The 14,476-nt window shown below is 39.3% G+C and overlaps 1 protein-coding gene across 6 annotated transcripts in view; it reads left to right on the top strand.

Moving 5' to 3' along the window:
• LOC118735097 (phospholipid-transporting ATPase ABCA1) overlaps positions 1–14,476 on the top strand; it is a gene marked incomplete at its 3' end in the record, with an annotated part of 162,324 nt that overhangs the window by 112,083 nt on the left and 35,765 nt on the right. For all 6 annotated transcript variants that reach the window (XM_036464714.1, XM_036464712.1, XM_036464711.1 and 3 more), the window contains 2 exon segments: positions 9,551–9,705; positions 14,158–14,467. In XM_036464714.1, coding sequence (XP_036320607.1) covers positions 9,551–9,705; positions 14,158–14,467 — 465 coding nt within the window.

Genomic DNA, 14,476 nt, shown 5'->3' with positions numbered 1-14,476 from the left:
GACAGACAGACAGACAGACAGACAGACAGACAGACAGACAGACAGACGGACGGACAGACAGACATGGCTTAATCGACTTCTCTATTCATTCTGAGCATTTATGTATACATTTGTCTATATCTATCTCGATTCGTTTTGGCTGTTACAAACAACCGTTATGTGAACAAAGTTAATATACCTTTGTGCACAAATGCGCTCGGGTATAAAAAAACTATAAATACATTGTTAATCATAAATAAATTTATGATTCGAAAAATAATTTTGAAATATTGTAAAATTTAATTTTTTTTTTTGGTTTTTTAAAGTTAAAGTTTTATTTACTTACAGCAACGAACAAAAGTATATGCACAGTGAATTTTTCGCAATATAGGCAAAGTTTCTTATTTATTTCCGATAATTTTTTATAAAAACATAGTTCATACTACACCAAAACACATAAAAATCAAATGTGTAAACTTTGTGAAAAACTCGGGAAAATTCAATAAATTTGCGTACTAATTTGCAACTTTCTATACAGATTTTTTATAAAATTTCCAAGTATGCAGTTTAATAATCCATTCAATTTTAGTTTATCAAAGTGCAAAAATTATCGGGAATAAATTAAAAACTTTGCATATATGTATTGCGAAAATTCACTGTGCCAAAACTTTTGTTCGACACTGTACATATAAAAAATACATACAGTAACTTCTCCTGTTACAATAGTAAAAAATATGTAATTTGTTTTGTAGTGTATTCTTGCGGTTCTTTAAATAAAAAATATATATCAGAAAATAATAATAATTTTTCGTATCAATAAACTCCCAAGCACAGGTTTGTATTAAAAAAAAAAAACCTCCGTAACACTTTATTAAATATTAATCTGCATATTTTATCAATTCGTCGGAATATATATTTTTTTATGTATGTTACCGCATAACTTTGGACTACGTTACGCGTTTTCTATAATTCTTTTTTAAAGGAAAGGTGGTTCCTCAGAGGTAGTCTCCTACTAATTGAGTGTAGATCCGATAATTGGGCCATGAAGAAAATAACGGTACACTTAAATTTGTATATGAGAATTGAAATCGGTTTTGTTTTTTATTTAAAATTTACTCCAGTGTTCACAGCCATATAGCCAGTCGTAGGCCATATTGTTTTGTTAGTTCAATTGTGGAACATTTGTACGAGCTGCTTCGGCTAATACTTCGGCTTTTTTTTATCTCGAGGTTAAGTGCATTGTTCGATGGGGTGATATCATTGCCAAACATGATAGTACTTTGTTTGCCATCAATGAACACTAACTTGACAGAGTTATAATATTCCACATTGATGCGAGCTTCAACAGCTTTGAATAATATTTGCGAGTATGGCTTTTAGTTTTTACCGCTCAGGTAGGTGGCAGGCCTATAGGAAATATTTCATAATCAATAATGTTTCAAATACTTTTCGTTTGACACCTATATTATAATACATACTTTATCTTATTAACTTAATTGAATTAAATTTTCGAAATTAGTGGCAACCCGAATGAAAAATATTTTCAGTAGTAAGGTTTCTTAAACCTTTTCAATTTGATACCCATATTGCAATATTTAATTTATCTTACAAATTTAATTTAATTAAACTTTTGCAACAGGTGGCAACCCCCCTCAAAATATTTTTTTACCTGTCCTGTAAGCCTTCATAACCTCTTTCTTTTGATATCTAATTTATCTCATTAATTTACTTAGACTGAAATTTTTTAAACAGGTGGCAACTCTCTATTTTTTCTGGTTTTAACCATCCGGATATTATAATAAACAAACCAAAAAATAAATAACAATATTCAAATCGGTCAAGCCGTTTTCGAGTCTTAGCGAGACAAGCGGACTGCAATTCACTTTTATATACAGTTCTATCTGGGTCGAGTGAACTAATTAATCCAAGACCAGTTCATAAAATGCAGATTGTTCACTATATCCAGATTGAGTTTTTTGTTCTTTAAAATCAATTTTATTGCGCAGTACGTCTTTTGAAGTTAAATCTTTAAGAACTCTGAAATGTCGTCTTTTCCCTCAGCTAATGCCAACACATGTTTCCTGTTGTTGTTCTATCGTTGTCGTCAAGCTCTATTAGCGGTAGACCCTGGAAGCGTGCAGCCTCGATGGGGTCTGTCCATACGGCCAGAGGCGTTAGCAGGGTGGGGTTCAGTGGGTATGCGAAAGAATGCTGCGAGTCATGGGGCTTCTCTCCGAATGCAGGGAATTCATTTGGCACATTTGCATTTATTCTGCTCAAGTATGAGTTCAACCTGCTGCAGTAGCCAGATCGAAGTTGGGCTATGGGGTCCGACTCTCCCGAGGCAGACGAAGCTCTGTCTCGTCCACGTCTGGTGGTTGCGTGCCCAGAACGGCATACACAGATCGAGAGTCTATATAACTGTCGGTAGGCTGTTGGGTCCAGAGGTAGTTTTTTGAACCCCCGGACTTCGTCCGTCAGTTCATAAAGATGCCTTTGACGTGCCGTCGCGGAGGTTCTTCCGCAAGCAGATGTCTGTTCGGGTACCTAACACGGTGACACCCTACTAGGAATTGCTTGCAGAGCATTGTGTTATGTTCCTTAATCGGGAGCACGTTGGCCTCGTTGCGCAGGTGATGTTTCGGCAACATCAGAAGGCATCCTGTCGCTGTCTGAGTGCCGTGTTTTGGCAAGTCTGCAGTTTCATTCACTGCGTCCTACTAGTCCCCGATAACCACACAGGCGTTGCATAGTTCAGAACCGGGCGGCCAATTGCCTTGTACGTTGCCAGCAACATTTCTTTGTTCTTTGTCTTAGGGGAGAGGGTTAGGCTCCGTGCAGGGACGAAGCGAGAAAACTCGGTGAAATAACCATTATCGAGCAATCGTCAGCATAAGAGACAATCGAGACTACCTCTGGTGGTTGAGGGAGCTTAGAAATGTAAATGTTGAACAGTAGTGGGGAAAGGGCGCCACCCTGTTGATCTCGCTGTTTTATTTTCCTATGTTTGCTCGATTTGTCTCTAAAGATCACTGACGACCATTCAGGTATTTCGCAGCCCACCGTTTGTCTTCTAGTAGCGTTACTTGAATAGTTCTATATAGCTATCGGGCGAGAAGACTCCTTTGTTGGACAGTTTCCCCGGTGGACAATCACCTCACGGTTGACCAAAGCCTGCTCACACCAGAGGCGAAGTTACAGGTCTTCAGATGGTCTTCCCACTTCTTCCGCTTATGTACGTTCACTAGTTGCCGAATCTCCGAGTTGAGATCCCTATACGGGGATTTACGGGATCGGCCTGGAGAAGGGATTAACCTTTTTGTTATTAAATTTGTCGTTACAGTTTCGAATTTGGAAGGAATTGGTTTTAAATTTTGTTCACTCCACAAAGACACAAAATTGTTCACTCTATAGAGTACTCAATGGAAAAATTTTCATGTTCACTCTTTCGAGGTGTTCGTAGCATCGGGTGTTCACTCCAGCCAGATAACACTGTATAAGAAATTGACTTTAGTGCTGTGGTCTGGAGGAATTTTTTTCTTAGAATTTTATGAAGAATCCGGATATGCTAGGAACGATGTCGGAAAACATCGATCCATACAAATTGACCCGCCCTAATGTACACCCAAAAATTTTAAACTTTTTTCGAATTTTTAGAAAAATTCTAGATATGCAGTTCTACAGCCCATTAATTTAAGTACGTAAAAGAAAATTTCTAGACGCTTGGAAATCGCGTTGCTTTTTAATATTTTTTTTTGCTGAAGATGCTAGGCATTTTCTTTTATATAAAAGGCACTTATCCTAAGATATAACGTGAGTGAATTGAACCCCTACTTGGCTTCTTATATTTTTAATAATAATCTTTAATATGGACCGCACTAAAAGCCATTTTATATAAAAACTCGTACGTGTCCCACCCGTGACAAACGTTGTCCCACCCGTGACAGAGGAATTTCGGATGTTTCTCTAATATAGCAATAATTTTTGTTGTAGTTTTTGCTTTGTTTGTATTCGTAGTTCTTTGTTTTATTACAAGACATCAAGTTCACACAGAAAAGTGAAATAAATTCTCAGAGTTTCCGTAAAATATATCTGCTCCAAAAAGCAGGTTCATTTATTTGTGCCAACCGTGACAGAAGAAATAACTCAGATATTTTCCATATGAAAGTAAGCTGGATTTTTTTTTCGTATTTTGTAATGACCCATATAATAGTCAATTAGGTGTAGCTTTATCAAAATGTAGAATTGTTGAGTACCTTATAATTAAATTTAAACAAGAAAGAACATTTTTTCTGCACAAATGTCCCACCCGTGACGGTGGAATTATTAAAAAAGATAAGAGGGGGTTCAATTACTCACCTTTTATCTTAGGATAGTGCCTGTTATATAGAAGAAAATGCCTAGCACCGTCGCGATTTCCTAACGTCTTGAAATTTTCACTTTTACCTACTTAAATTTAATGGGCTATAAAACTGCATACCTAGAATTTTTCTAAAAATCCTGAACAAAAAGTTTAAAATTTTTGGGTGTACATGTTAAAGTTTGTTGAATTTTTACAAAGTGCTGTTTGTTATTAAGCGCATGCACAAGTGTGTGAGTCGATTCTAGTACAAATTGCTGCTCATGCACATGCACATAATATATTTTTAAAAGAAATTGTTTATAAAACATATTATAAAGATATTAAAGAATTATTTTAAGATTAGAGATAGAATTAGAAGTGTATGAGTTTCCCCATGCAAACCACACACATGTGCGTGTGCTTTATATAAATAAATTTTTTTTTTGATTCTCGATTTTATCATACTTCATAGTTTGTGCAATACAAATATTGTTTTTGTGACAACAAAAGAAAGAAAGTAAAATATTACATTTAAATCAAACAAATAAATAAATATAAATAAATAACTAAATAATAATAAAACAATTTGTGCACTACAAAAACTATAATCAATTTGTTTTGACATTTTTGGCCTGTGTTCGTATTCTACACAAACAATATGCCTTGCTTCTGTGGACAAAAAGTTGAACGCGCGCAAACCAGTGTGCAGTGCGAGAAGTGTAAGGAGGTGTTTCACCTGCAGTGTGTTGTTGGCACTTTGGCTGCTGATTTAAATTACTTTAAAAATGCCGATGAAATTTATATTTGTGGCGATTGTGCTGTCGCTCATCGTGAGGTTGAAATGTCTTCGCATAATGCTGTCGCTGTACAACAACAACAACAACAGCATGTAAATGATAAAGAGCAAGATTGTTTGCTATCATCTATTCTTGCTGAATTGAGAAGTTTGCGAATAGAGCAAGCAAGTGCAGTGGCGGGTATACACTCTCTGCAGGCTGACAAAAACAGGTTATTAGGCGAATTAGAACTTGTGCGCTCTGAGCTTATTAATTTACATAAGCTATATGATGAAGTGGTTGCTGGTGCGCTTACCTCGCTCACATCAGAGGTCAAGGAACTACATTGCAGCGCTAGCATAAAAAAGGGAAAGATAGGTAGAGCTAAAAACACCAAGCAAACTGCCGAAAAGCAAAATAACAACACAAAACTTCCTAGTGATGAGCTCAGTAATAACAATGCTGAGAGTACAGCAGTGACAGCTGACAAAGTTTTTGTTGATAAAAATGTTGTTAGCACTGGTAATATTAATGATGTCTTGCATGCAAATGCAGCTGAAGCTTACAGTGCTGTTGATCTCTCTCGAACCGCTGCCGTTATCGACGTCACCGGAGAGAAATCAATCAATTCAATTACACCTAATGACGCTGCTACTGCTTCGCTACCGTCATATGCTAACGTCATTACTGCCACTGTGCCATCGCCACCGTCACATGATAATGTTGCTGCCGCTGCTCATAGCGACTCTTCACCTGCAGTTGATTTTATTAATGCACCCAGTAGGAATCATTTTACGGGTGAACTTTTAGTAATTGGAAGTAATACGTCGAATGAACTGGAGGTTGCTAGTCACACTAAATGGGTTCATCTGTCGTCTTTCAACACCTCGGTAACTGCTGATAATATCATCGCCTATGTAGCCAAGCATGCATCTATTGACCCGAAATTTCTGCTTTGCTTCGCTCTTGTGAAAAAAGGCGTGAATGTCGAGTCGCTAAGACGAGTTAGTTATAAACTCGGAGTGTCGTCGACTTGTTACAACAAATTGCTTGACCACTCACTTTGGCCAGCGGGTATCAAGGTGCGGCCATTTCAAAATTTTCAATAAACAGGGGAGGTAGCGTTGGTAGTCAAGTGACGTCCTCCCGAGCTACAAATCATTGCAACGAGCTAACCAGCCCAACGTCACTTAAATCATTTTCAATATTTTATCAAAATGCAAGTGGCATACGAACAAAATCTAATAAATTTAGGATTGCTTCAGCATTACATGAATATGATATTGTTGCTATCACCGAAACCTGGCTATGTGAACAAATTTCCAGCTCCGAGTTCTTTGACAACCATTACACTGTCTATCGCCATGATAGGTGCCCTATTGCTAGTGGCTGCGCTCGAGGTGGAGGAGTGTTATTAGCAGTTAAATCTAGCCTAAATAGCAGTTTAGTAGCCTTGCCCTTTGCTGATAAATTAATCGAACAAGTCTGTATAGATGTATCAATTTCTAATGTCAAACGTATTTTCATCTTTATATCTTATATTCCGCCTAACTCTAGTTTTAATGTTTATGAACAACATATAAATAACATAAAATTTGTCAGTGAATCTGTTGCACCTAATGGGCAGGTAATTGTTATGGGTGATTTTAACTTACCTGACATTATTTGGTCATTTGACAATGGCTGGCTACTACCCTTTAATATTAAATCCGATATTGAATCTTGTGTCACTAGTTTCTTCTTATCTAACAATTTTCAACAATTGAATCTGTTTGCAAATTCCAATGACAAAATACTGGATTTGGTATTTGCAACAGAAGATCTCAAGTTAGCATGTGAATTGAATTTGTCACCCATATCACGAAACACAACTCATCATAAGGCTTTGACTATTAAATTCGAATTTCTAAGTTTTCAGCGTCTTAATAAGAACCCCGAGCCTCTATTATGTTTTAGAAAAGCCAACTTCGATGCTTTGAACACCTTTCTTAACCGCACTAACTGGGATTTTTTAGATTTCATAGAAGATCCAGACTTAATTTATACAAATATTTGCGACATTTTGTCCGATGCTGTTAATAAGTTTGTGCCTTTGAAATCCTCCAAGTCCAAAAATAAACCACCTTGGTTCAACGCGGAATTAAGCCATCTAAAAAACATTAAAAGTAAAGCTCTAAAAAAATACAGAAATTCGAAGTCTCCCGTGGACCTTCAAACCTTCAACCACTATAAAAGCGAATTTGACAGACTTCATAAATGGCTCTTTAATCAATATATAACTAAAATTGAAGACAGCCTGAAACTCAATCCGTCTTCGTTCTGGAAATACGTGAACTCTAGGCGCAAATCTTCCGGCATACCTGATAGAATGGAATACAAAGGCTATGTATCCAATACTACGCAAGAAACTTGCAATCTATTTGCCTCATTTTTTCAAGAAGTTTATGAAAGCTACCAGCCCTCAGACAGTCCTACAAATTCGAGACAAACTAATCTTAATTTTATTGACGCATTTATTATCACTGAAGATGATGTTGCAGATGCAATCTTGCACCTCAAACCAAGTTTCAACTGCACTAATGGGTTTCCCCCAATATTTTTCATTCGGTGTGTGGATTCCCTTGTTAAACCAATCGCCAAACTTTTTAAGACATGTTTACGCCTGGGAACATTTTTAGACCGTTGGAAGTCATGTTCAATTGAACCCATTTTCAAATCTGGAGACAAAAGTCTCATCTCCAACTATCGAGCTATTGTAAAGCAGGGGGTCTTTCCTAAAATTTTCGATCACATTCTTAACAAAAAGTTACTCGAACATGTTCAGCATGCCCTAACCAGCTGCCAACATGGGTTTTTGCCAGGGAAATCAATAGTAACTAATCTGTCTCTTATTTCAAATCACATTATCACTGCAATGGAACAACATTCGCAGCTCGATGTCATATACACCGACTTCTCAAAAGCTTTTGATAAAGTTGATCATAACATTCTATTACTGAAGCTCAACAAATTTGGTGTTTCCGGCACTTTACTGAACTTTTTCAGAAGTTTTCTTCTTGGTAGAAAATTATCGGTGATAATAAACTCAATAAGCTCGAGCACTGAGGTCTATGCCACATCAGGCATTCCTCAAGGAACTCACATTGGCCCTCTGTTGTTTTTACTTTTTATAAATGACTTACCGTCGCATATCATATCGTCCAAGTGCTTAATGTTCGCAGATGATGTTAAGATATTCCTCAATATCAATAATCTTCTTGATTGCCAAAAACTCCAGCAAGATTTAAACATATTCTTAAATTGGTGTACCGTCAATAACCTAAGCCTAAACATTAGCAAATGTTGCGTTGTTTCCTATAGCCGCCGCGCATATGTCCATACCTTCAACTATTCTCTGGATGGCGTTGATTTGTTGCGTAAATCCGAAATTAAGGATTTAGGAATTATCTTTGACACCAAATTAACTTTTTCAAAACATATTGATCTGGTCTCATCTAAAGCGTATTCGATGGTAGGTTTCATAATTAGGAACACCAAAGATTTTAAGGACCCTATGACTCTGAAAACACTCTATATTGCTTTGGTAAGGAGTATTTTAGAATATGGGGCGATTATATGGAACCCATACTACACAAAGTACTCTGATAAAGTAGAGATGATTCAAAGAAAATTTACCAGATTTGCTATGAAAAGAGTGTTTTTTGAAAATGATATTCCAAGTTACGTATCAAGGAGGAAACTCCTTGGCTTACAATCTCTAGCGGACAGAAGGTCGTATCTGTCGCTGCTATTTGCTTACAATGTTTTATCTGGCAATATTGATTGCCCAGAAATATTTGTTCTTTTTCGAGTACAAGAATCTAATATAAATCTCAGAAATCCCAGAAAGTTTATTGAGGGTTCACATAAGTCGCTTTACTCTTATAACGAGCCGATAGCCAGAATCATTCGCCTTTGTAACACATTCGCTCCGCAAATTAATTTTAATGTTAGCCTTTCTTGTTTTAAGTTAAGCCTTTTTGCACTGTTTAATTAAATATCAAAACATGATCATAGTCTGTAAGAAATTCTGTTTCGATGACTGAAATAAATAAATAAATAAATAAATAAATAAATAAATAAATGTAAAGTATACACATGTGCCTGTGCTTTTTACCAAATGGCACACACATGTGATGTGAGCAAATTTTTTTAATTTTTTATATGCACAGCACACGTGTGTGAGCTTAAAATGTTAGGATGTGCTGCGCATGTGTGTGCAAATACGAACCCTGGTAGTTATTTTTTAAAAGAAGTGAACAGTGTAGTAAAATATTTGGAAATTCGTTTAAAAATTAAAGAATGTTGTGGGGATAGGGGCTCAGGGGATCACACATTTTTATTACCGGGCACATTTTCTCTTGGCGGCCCTGTGCACATACACTCCACTTATACATATTTCTAACATTTTTAGATGCGAGGCATGTCGGAGAAAGAAGCTCACAAACTTACCGCTGAATTATTAATAAGGCTTAACTTACAAGACAAGGAAAATGACTTCGGCAACTGCCTGTCAGGTGGTATGAAACGCAGATTGTCGTTGGGAATTGCGATTGCTGGTAACACAAAGTAAGCATTTTCAGTAGTTCACGTGACGACTTTAACACATAAATATTTATGCGATATTTTATATTAAGGATATTCAGACTATCCTCGTTAATGTATTATGTAATTAGTTATCTGGTAACTCGGTAACACTTTCAACGCCCCTTATTCTTTTTTGGTTAAAATTACGTTCGAATCAGCTGGCGTGAAGTTATTTTATTTATAAACATTCAATAATTCCACGACGGACAGTTTTACTGAACTTGTGGGATGTCCACAATAAAATAATATTTATTTTCCAAGTATATTTAATGTATATTTATTTTAGTTAAAGTTGCTAGCACTCAAAATGTGACAGGTGTTCAACGAAGTTGGATAACAAGAGAAAGAGAACAAGTTTCTTCGTTGCCACTTGTTTACAAAACAATTAAATTAACAAACGCTCAGCGTCGCATTTCATGATTGAGAATGAACTATATTATATGTACGCCACATCACTCCCCCCTACGTAGGAAAGCGAAAACGTACTCGTCGTCCGAATTTTGTATGATATTCCTTGTGCTGAATGTCTTGTTTCGACGCGGTTTGGTTATCCTCGGCGACGAAAGCTGCTTTCAGCCGGTCGATGGAAACGTTCACGTCCTTCCCTCGGATATTGATTTTAAAAAACTTTTCCTTACGTTCTATTGCGGGAAATGGTCCCTCGTATGGTGGTTGAAGAGGCTGACGAACCGCATCGTTGCGCACAAAAACTGCTGGTGTGGAGTGTAAATTCATTTCCACAAATGGCAAATGCGCTGAGTTGTTTGTTGTGGGAGTTGGCTTCAAAGACTGCATGCGAAGGCGTAGCTTTTCAACAAAGTCGCATTCGTTGATGTTAGGCGCGTGTTGTTCGGAAAAGAATTGGCTAGGTAATCGTAGCGTGCTACCGTAAACCATCTCTGCGGAGGTAGCTTTCGGGTCATCTCTTCATGATGAACGGAACCCTAAAAGAATATTTGGAAGCACTTCGACCCAATTATCCGTCATGTGGCATTTTAACGCTGCTTTCAAGGACCTATGCCAACGCTCGATAAGCCCGTTTGACGCTGGGTGATACGCGGTGGTACGTAGGTGTTTTATGCCTAGAAGTCTGGATAGCTCCCGGAAGAGTGCAGACTCAAATTGCCTGCCCTGGTCAGTTGTCACTCTACTCGGCACTCCAAATCTAGCGATCCAGTGTGTGTAAAAATTGAAAGCGATTGTCTCCGTCGTCATGTCTTCCAGCGGATATGCCTCCAGCCAACGGGAGTAGCGGTCGACTATCGTGAGGCAGTATCGATACCCCTTGCAAGGTGGCAATGGTCCGACGATGTCCATGTTTATGTGGTCGAATCTTTGTTCCGGCAACATGAATGTTGACAGCGGTGCTCGGTTGTGGCGCTGTACTTTGGCCTTCTGGCACTGAATGCACTGTCTGGACCATAAGCAGCAATCCTTTCGTAGACCTGGCCATATGAACTTCTCGGCGACCAGTTTTGTGGTTTTGGCAGCGCCTGTGTGAGACATTTTGTGTATGGAGTCGAAGGCTGGTTTGCGAAAGGAAGGAGTTAAGTATGGTCGGGCTCTACCGGTGCTCACGTCGCAAAAAATTTCGATGTCTGTGCCTGGAATCAAAAAAGGTTTCAATGTTAGGCTTGACTTTGAATTAAGTGAACTCTGAAACTCTGAATCGGCCTGTTGACTCTTTGCAAGCTTGGCAAAGTCCGTCGTGCACGTTATGTGTATGGCGTCGATACGTGAGAGTGTGTCTGCCACTACGTTGTCGTTTCCGGGGATATAACGAATGTCCGTTGTGAATTGGGCGATTAATTCTGAATGTCGCATTTGACGCAGGGGTGCCTTTTCCAGCTTTTGCTGGAACACGTATTGCATTGGCTTATGATCGGTGAGAATGAAAAATTCTCTACCTTCCAGCATGTGTTGAAAATATTTGACAGCTTTGTACGCTGCCAACAGTTCGCGATAATAGGTGCTGTATCTCGTTTGTGCTTCGGTGAGACGTTCAGAGTAAAATCCCAGTGGTTGCCACTGATCATTGTCGTGTTGTTGCAATACAGCACCCACAGCCGCTCCCGAGGCGTCCACCGTCAAGCTGAGTTTCGCATCGGGCTTCGGGTAAGAGAGTAGAGTCGCTTTGCACAAGTCGTCTTCACACTGCTGAAATGTCTCTCTCGCTTCGTGGGTCCACTCGATTTCGGATGTGTCATTCTTCTTGTTGCCTTTCACGAGTTTACATAAGGCTGTCTGCGTTTTCGCGGCGTTCGGCAAATACCTACGAAAGAAATTGATCATGCCGAGAAAGCGTCGAAAATCGCACGACCTTTCGGGCAGTTTAAAATCTCGAATAGCCTGTACTCGTTCCTATGGGGGTGAGATTCCGCTTCTGTTGATTGCGAACCCTAAGAATTTCACTTCAGATTGGCCCAATACACATTTCGGGCGGTTTATAACTAACTCGTACTCACGCAGTTTTTCGAATACCAGTCGCAGATGTTGGCGATGCTAGTTCATATCCTTCAACGATATCAAAATATCATCGAGGTATGGCCAAGCGAAGTCGTATTCACGGAAGATGTGGTTCATAAATCTTTGGAATGTTTGACTAGCATTTCGTAAACCGAAGCACATGAAGGGAAATTCAAACATGCCGAATGGCGTAGTGATTGCCGTCTTCGGTATGTCGGTTAGCTCAACGGGAATCTGGTGGTACGCGCGACGTAGATCGAGTGTGGAAAAAATACTACAGCCATGAAGCGAATGAGTGAAGTCGTGCAGATGAGGAATAGGGTACCTGTCTGGCTCGGTAACAGCGTTCAACCTTCGAAAATCGCCGCAAGGTCTCCATTCGCCATTTTTTTCTTGCCATGTGCAGAGGGCTCGCCCATGGACTGCGAGATGGGCGACAAATACCTGCGTCTAGCAAGAACTGTATCTCTGCTTTCGCGGCTTTCAGTTTCTCCGGAGATAACCGTCTCGGTTTGGAGAAAACTGGTGGACCTCTGGTGACGATGTGATGCGAGACATAGTGTTGTGGTTGTGCGGTCGCAAAATTTTCTACCGTGATGTCTTTGAATTCACTCAATAGATCCTGGAACGGTTGACTTTTGTTGATGCATGATAAATACAACACTACCTTTTTATCAGCTGACAGCGAGCAAAGTTTGGCTATGTTTGTCATATCGTCGATGAGTTTTCGGTGTCGTAAGTTGACCGACAGGTTAAAATATGCTATGCGATGATGGCCTGTGACACGTCGGCAACGATAAAATTCCAGCGAAATTGGCGGCGAAGTCCCAAGTTGACAAACATAGCCTTTTCACAGTAAGTTGTTATGGTAGACTTGTTTGCTGCGTAGAGGAAGTTGTTATTGTCAGGGTATCTGCGTTGTTGTTGCGTCGGTGGAACAACGCTATTTTCAGCTCCCGTGTCTATAAGGAATTTGATTGCGGAGTTCTTGTCCAGAACGATGAGGCGGCGGTTCGTATTGTTGAGCCTGTCGTTGACCGCCATTGACGACATACTAACTAGTTTAACTTTTTGGAGGATGGACTGCGACATTTCTTTGCGTCGTTGCCAAATTTGAGATGGTACCAACACAATCCATTCGAGTCGGCGTTTCGCGTGCCGGAGCGTGACGGAGGACGGTACCTGGTTCGACTTCTGGATCGGCGGTTTATGTTTGCTTTTATAGAAGCGATCTCTTTTGTGATCTCAGCCAGCTGTTGCTCGATATTAGATTCCGTATGTGCGGCTGTTTGTTGCGTCTCGACTGCGCTGACATGTGGTGTATCGCTAACCTCACTTATTTTATCAGCTAGCAGTGCTACTTTGTCGAGAGGCTCATTGCTGATGGAAATGATAAGCCGCATGTTGGAAGGTAAACGACTCATCCAAATGGACTTGAGAATGTTGTCGTTTATTTCGCTGCCGGCCAAGCTACGCATTTCGCGGAGGAGCTGAGATGGCCGCATATCGCCGAACTCCTGTTCTTGTCATAGTTTCTTTACGCGCTTTTGCTCGGAGTCAGCGAATTGCGTAATCAAGCGGTTCTTTAGCGATAGGTACAAGTCGCTACTCGGTGGATTAAGGATTATATCACTTATTTGTGCCAGAACGTTGCTCTCTATTGTGTGGTACTTGGTTCTGTCAACTGGTTTCCTGATTCATCCTCGGCCATTTTGATTTCCGTCGGGGTCACCATATGTGGGATGTCCGCAATAAAATAAGATTTATTTTCCAAGTATATTTAATGTATATTTATTTTAGTTAAAGTTGCGAGCACTCAAAATGTGACAGGTGTTCAACGAGGTTGGATAACAAGAGAAAGAGAACAAGTTTCTTCGTTGCCACTTGTTTACAAAACAATTAAATTAACAAACGCTCAGCGTCGCATTTCATGATTGAGAATGAACTATATTATATGTATGCTTTCAGAGTCGTAATTTTAGATGAGCCATCTTCTGGTCTAGACATTGAGTCACGCCGTGAGCTATGGGACATATTGCTAAAATTGCGGAAAACAAAAGCTGTGTTAATTACTACCCACCACATGGAGGAAGCAGAAGTTTTAGGTGATACGCTTGCTATATTAGCTAATGGGCGTGTGCATTGCTCCGGTTCACCATTAGAATTAAAACTAAAAATTGGGCGAGGATACGTGCTGAAGCTCTGTATAAATAATTACCAAATGGAACAAGAGATATTGCAAATAGTACAACAGAACGTACCAGCATCAAAAATTTTGGTAACTGTC

Source organism: Rhagoletis pomonella, unplaced genomic scaffold (assembly GCF_013731165.1).
Source record: "Rhagoletis pomonella isolate Grant_MI unplaced genomic scaffold, Rhpom_1.0 Rhpom_scaffold_00003, whole genome shotgun sequence".
Lineage (NCBI taxonomy): Eukaryota > Metazoa > Arthropoda > Insecta > Diptera > Tephritidae > Rhagoletis > Rhagoletis pomonella.
This window is presented reverse-complemented; position numbering and strand designations above follow the sequence as displayed.